At 44.4% G+C, this 5,317-nt stretch overlaps 1 protein-coding gene across 1 annotated transcript; it reads right to left on the reverse strand.

Annotated features, from left to right (window-relative positions):
* Positions 1-2,608: 2,608 nt before the first annotated feature.
* Znf555 (zinc finger protein 555) lies at positions 2,609-3,219 on the reverse strand (the record flags this gene model as incomplete). The annotated part of the gene is given in 3 exon segments (XM_033759619.1): positions 2,609-2,795; positions 2,798-2,856; positions 2,859-3,219. Coding segments are annotated over 3 exon segments (516 nt in total), but the record flags the coding sequence as incomplete, so codon positions are not given.
* Positions 3,220-5,317: the final 2,098 nt, after the last annotated feature.

Below are 5,317 nucleotides of genomic sequence, written 5' to 3' on the forward strand. Positions count from 1 at the left end.
TCCCAAATCTAATATGGGAGGTGTTCTCACATACAAGGACAGGGATAGCACACTTAAAAAAGCAATAAGGTTGGACATGGTGACATATGTCTGTAATTCCAGCACTCTGGGAGACTCAGGCAGAATCCCAAGGTCAAGCCTAGCCTGGGCACCTCAGTGACTTAGTAAGACCCTGTCTCTAAATAAAGAAGAGCTGAGGATGAAGGTCGGTGTGAATGCCCTGGATTCAATCCCCAGAATTACAAAAGAAGAAAAAAAGTGTAACCTCAGCTACTTACTCATGAGAGCCAGAAAAGTCACAAGTTCCAGCCCAACGTGGGCAACACAATGAGACCCTGTCTCAAAATATAAAAAAGAGTGGGGGATACAGCTCAGTGTGAAGCCCTGGGTTCAATCCCCAGTATTGGGAAAAATAGAAACAATCTTGTGTGTTCTTTTTCTTTCTGTTGTTGTTTTTTTGACACAGTGTCTCGCTCTGTAGCCCAGACTGGCCTTGGATTTAAGAGTAATCCTCCTGCCTCAGCCTCCCAAGTGCTGGGATTACAGGTGTGTGCCACCATGCTTGGCTGTTTATCTTTGTTTGTTTATTTGTTTGTTTTTTGGTGGTACCAGGGATTGAATTTTGACCCTTCCACTTGCAAGGCAGGTGGCAGAACCACTGTGCCAAATCCCTGGCCCTTGGCTGTTTTTCTTGTTTGGCTAAAACACTACAGTTTTTTTTTTTTTTTTCTGCTGGAATCAGGACCACATGGCCACTAGAAACTTGATGGCAAACCTACAGCATGGAGAGCCCTCTCTGATTTCACAAGTTGTTTTTCTAAACTAAAACCTCAGTATTTGGGTTTCATTGCAGTGTTGGCACTTTGTGATAAGTAAGTGGGTTTTAGGTTGCAGTTTGGGTACTGGTCTCTGAAAGTTTCACCATCACTGCAGTGGAGTAGTAAGAGAGCAGGCGTCGTGGGGCACACCTGTAATCCCAGCACTTGGGAGGCTGAGGCAGGAGGATCACAGTGAGTTTGAGGCCAGCCAGGGCTACATAGTTCAGGGCCAACCTCAACTACAAAGCGAGACCCTGTCTCAAAAAAAAAAAAAAAAAGTAGTAAGAGAATATAAATCAGGCCTCATCTAAGAACACTGTATTAAGATCTAGAAAAGCGGGGAACCAGTACGTGAGAGGTTGCAAGCCATGAAGACTAGAGTTTGTGTTCTGGGGCCCATGTAGGATGTTAGAAAAATCCAAATTCTGGGTTCCAGACCACTCGGTGCACCCTCGACACAAGATTATGGGGTTGTCTATGAGGCCTACACTCTAACGAAATGGAGATCAAGCACTTGGTCTTTGTTTTGATGACGCAGGCACAACATCCAGGAAATAAGCTAAAGGCTGGTGTCCCCCAGGCTGCTATACATTGTCTGTCTCCGTTTACTGAGTCCCTAAAATTCAGTTATGAGCTTCTTCATTTTCCTTCAAAGTCTCATGCAATTTACGCTACTGGTAAATCCTAACATGAAACCATAAAGGGAAAGAATTCTTCCAAATTTGGTTGCTATAACATCCATGTTCGGTTTGGTGATGCACATCTGTAATCTCAACACTAGGGAGGCTGAGGCAGGAGAATCACCACAAGTCTGGCATCAGCCTGGACTAGTGAGTTCAAGACAGACTGAACTATGTAGTAAGACCCTGTCTTAAAAACAGACAGAGGGGCTGGGGATTTAGCTCAATAGTTCTACCTCCTGCCTCATAAGCGAAAGGTCCTGAGTTTGATCCCTGGTACCAAAAAAAAAAAAAAAAAAAAAAAAAAAAAAAAAAAGAAAGAAAGAAAGAAAGAAATTAAATCCACTTATATACTAAAAAAATACACTTCTAGGTCAGGGATTTAGCTCAGTGGTGCTGCTCCCGCCTCACAAGTGCGAGATCCCGAGTTTGATCCCAGTACAAAACAGCCGGGCCTGGTGGCGCACACCTGTAATCCCAGCACTCAGGAGGTTGAGGCAGGAGGATCCTTGTGAGTTGAAGACCAACTTGGGCTACATAGTGATTTCCAGATCAGTCTCAACTACATAGTGAGACCCTGTCTCAAAATCAAAACAAAATAATTACAACAACTCGGTGGCCTGCCTTGCAAGCGCAAGGACCCGAGTTCAATCCCAGGTACCAAAAAAAACCAAACCCAAACGAAAACAATTACAACAACAAACAAAACAAAACAAACACTTCAAATCATCCACACACCCAACAAGCTGTAAAGTGTCATTTATTGAATTGTAAGGAAAAAATGTATTTTGAGTTTATTATTATTTGTTTGAGCTAGGTCTCAGTATGTAGTCCAGGATGGCCTTGACACATTTACTACAGGGCCATAATGTATACATCCGGCTGCCAAGTGGTCCTTAACCTCCAGTAGTATACGACTGTCCCATCAGGCAACATGACACGGTCCCATTCGGTGGTACAGGCTGCCCAATGGACAGTCACGTGCCCACCACCAGTGGTGCACGTTGGAAGGGATGTGTTAAACTCACTATGCAGCCCACACTGGCCTTGCCATCGTGACCTCTCTGCTTCCTTCTCAGTACTGGGATTACAGGTGCGTACCATCCTCTCTAGCCTCAGAGAACTATTTTTTTCCTTAAACGTTTATTTGGAAATCAAACCTCAGATTCCTCCTGTGTCCACCGTGACGCTGAGGTACTCATCAGGGCAAGGCCATATTTACCATTTTTAGAAGGTTGCTGTCCTGGGGTGCATTTTCTGGAACACTGTACACGAATTCACTCTTAGGAGGGTTCCCACATCACAAGAATATTGCTTCTCTGCAGGGTGTATCTTCTTGTGTCTACTTAGCGATTCTTAGTGTAGGCCTTCCCACATGGCTGACACTGATATGGTTCCTCTCCAGTGTGCCGTCTCGTGTGCACCGGTAGAGATGACGGCCATGTGAAGACTTTCCCACATTCCTTACATTCACAGGGCTTCTCGACAGTGCGGGTTCTCATGTGTTGCTGTACGAGCTCAGGCCCACGGAAGGCTTTGCCACATTCCTTGCCTTTGTGGAGTTTCTCTGCAGCGTGTCTTTGCATGTGCTTTTGTAATGATATATGGCACTAAAAAGCTTTCCCACAAAGCTTACCCTGACAGGACTGGCCCTCAGGGTGCCTTCTGACTTGGTCCTGGAAGCAAGCTGACAAACCCAAGGCTTTCCCATGCTGGATGCATCAATAGGGTTTCTCTCCAGTATGGATCCTCTCATGCCTGTGAAAGGACTGAGGACCCATGAAGGTTTTCCCACACTGTTCACACCCTGTGGTTTCTCTCTGGTGTGTGTGATCAGGTGCCTTCTAAATGCTGAGGGGTAACTGAAGGCTGCTCCACACTTGGCACCTGTGTGGCTTCTCCCCAGTGTGTGTTACCGTGCTGAGGACTAGCCGAAGGCCTTTCCGCATTCTGTGCGTGTATACGGCTTCTCTGCAGTATGACTTCTCGGGTGGCTCCGGAGACTTGAGAAGTCAGTGAAGGCTTTCCCACAGTGCTGGTGACTGTCGTTTTGCTCTGCAGTGTGAGTCCTCGCACGACGATGCACGGAGGAGGACCGAGGGGAGGTTTCCTCACATAACTCACATGCGTAGTAAGGTCTGTCTCCACTCTGGGCTCTCACGTGTGCGCTCAAATGTGAACGGCAGCTACAGGCCTGTCCACATTCCTGACACTGGTGCGGCTTGTGTCCGGTGTGAGCGGTGATGTGGCCCGTGGGACACAAATGTTCCATGAATTTCCCATGCTGTTTTGACCCAGTAGTGATTTTCTTGTGTAGATTAAGATTTGGAATCTGGCAGAAGGCTTCTGTGCCTCGGCCATTACGTCCACAGAATCTCTCCACTGTCTCATTTCTGTTAAAGGTGAGGTGCATGAAATTAATGCTTTGATTAACAAGGATTTACTAATATTTATTCATAACTATTAAAATTACTTTTTATATTTATTTATTTATGGCATCAGAGATCAAACTCTGGGTCCTTGTGCTTGCAAGGCAGAAAGTGGAACCACTGAGCTAAATCCCCTGCCCAAAATTACTTTTTTTGTTTTTTTTTTGAGACAGGGTCTCGCTATGTAGTTGAGACTGACCTGGAACTCACTGTGTAGCCCAGGCTGGTCTCGAACTCACAGTAATGCTCCTGCCTCAGCCTCCTGAGTGCTGGGATTACAGGCCTGCGCCACCATGCCTGGCACCAAAATTACTTTTTAAAAGGAAAGGACAAGGGCCAGGGATTTAGCTCAGTGGTTCTGCCACCTGCCTCACAAGCGCAAGGGCTTGAGTTAAATCCCCAGTACCAAAAAAAAAAAAAAAAAAAAAAAAAAAAAAAAAAAATAGAAGGAAAAAATGGAAAAAAAGCTTTTGTACATAGGGAGGGGAGGGCGGTGAGGGGGGAGGGGGATAAAATAAAATAAAATTTATTAATAAAAAATTTAAAAAATAAAATTACTTTTTAATTATTTTCAGTAAAGGGGCAGGTTTCCTATGCTAACTGAATTATATGCAATAAAATAAATGTTCAAGGGCCAAGGATGTATTTCAGTGGCACCGTGCTGGCCTGTCAAACATGAGGTCATGGGTTTGATCCCCAGTACTGCAAAAAAGTTAAATTAAATTAAAATCAAAATTAAAAATTTACTCATTGTCATTATTAAAACATTACTTTCGATATAAGAAGTTTCATTTCATCTTTCTTTCTTTCCTTCTCTATTTCTTGCTTTCTCTTTCTTTTTTTTTAGTAGTGCAAGGAATAGAATCCAGTCACACTGTATATGTATGTGTAACAGCAAGAAGCCACATATACGTCGTAGCCACAGAAATTTGAGGTTCAGATCCACATGAACAGAGAGGAGGTATAGAATGTTTTTGAAAAGATGAAAGTACGTTTATTATAAAAGTACAGCAGAGGCTGGGCGTGGTGCCTGTAATCCCAGCACTCCGGAGGCTGAAGCAGGAGGATCGCTGTGAGTTCGAGACCAGCCTGGGCTACACAGTGAGTTCCAGGTCAGTCTCGACTACATACTGAGACCCTGTCTCAAACCCCCCGCAAAAAAAGTACAGCAGATATGAACACAGTCAAATAATACATTATTACACAACAAAGCAGGGGACAGCACCAAAGATGAAAGATCTTGTATGAGATGGAGCCTTGAGCAGGTGGGAGAGAAAACACCACACTATATCCAGTTTATTAGTTTCCTAAGTACTGTGTTCAGACAAAAGTGACTTGGTGCCCTCAAGGGTATCTGTAAATAACATTTTCTTGGGCTGGGGATTTAGCT

The sequence above is a fragment of the Fukomys damarensis genome, unplaced genomic scaffold (genome assembly GCF_012274545.1).
Source record: "Fukomys damarensis isolate Sample0158 unplaced genomic scaffold, DMR_v1.0_HiC HiC_scaffold_37, whole genome shotgun sequence".
Classification (NCBI taxonomy): Eukaryota; Metazoa; Chordata; class Mammalia; order Rodentia; family Bathyergidae; genus Fukomys; species Fukomys damarensis.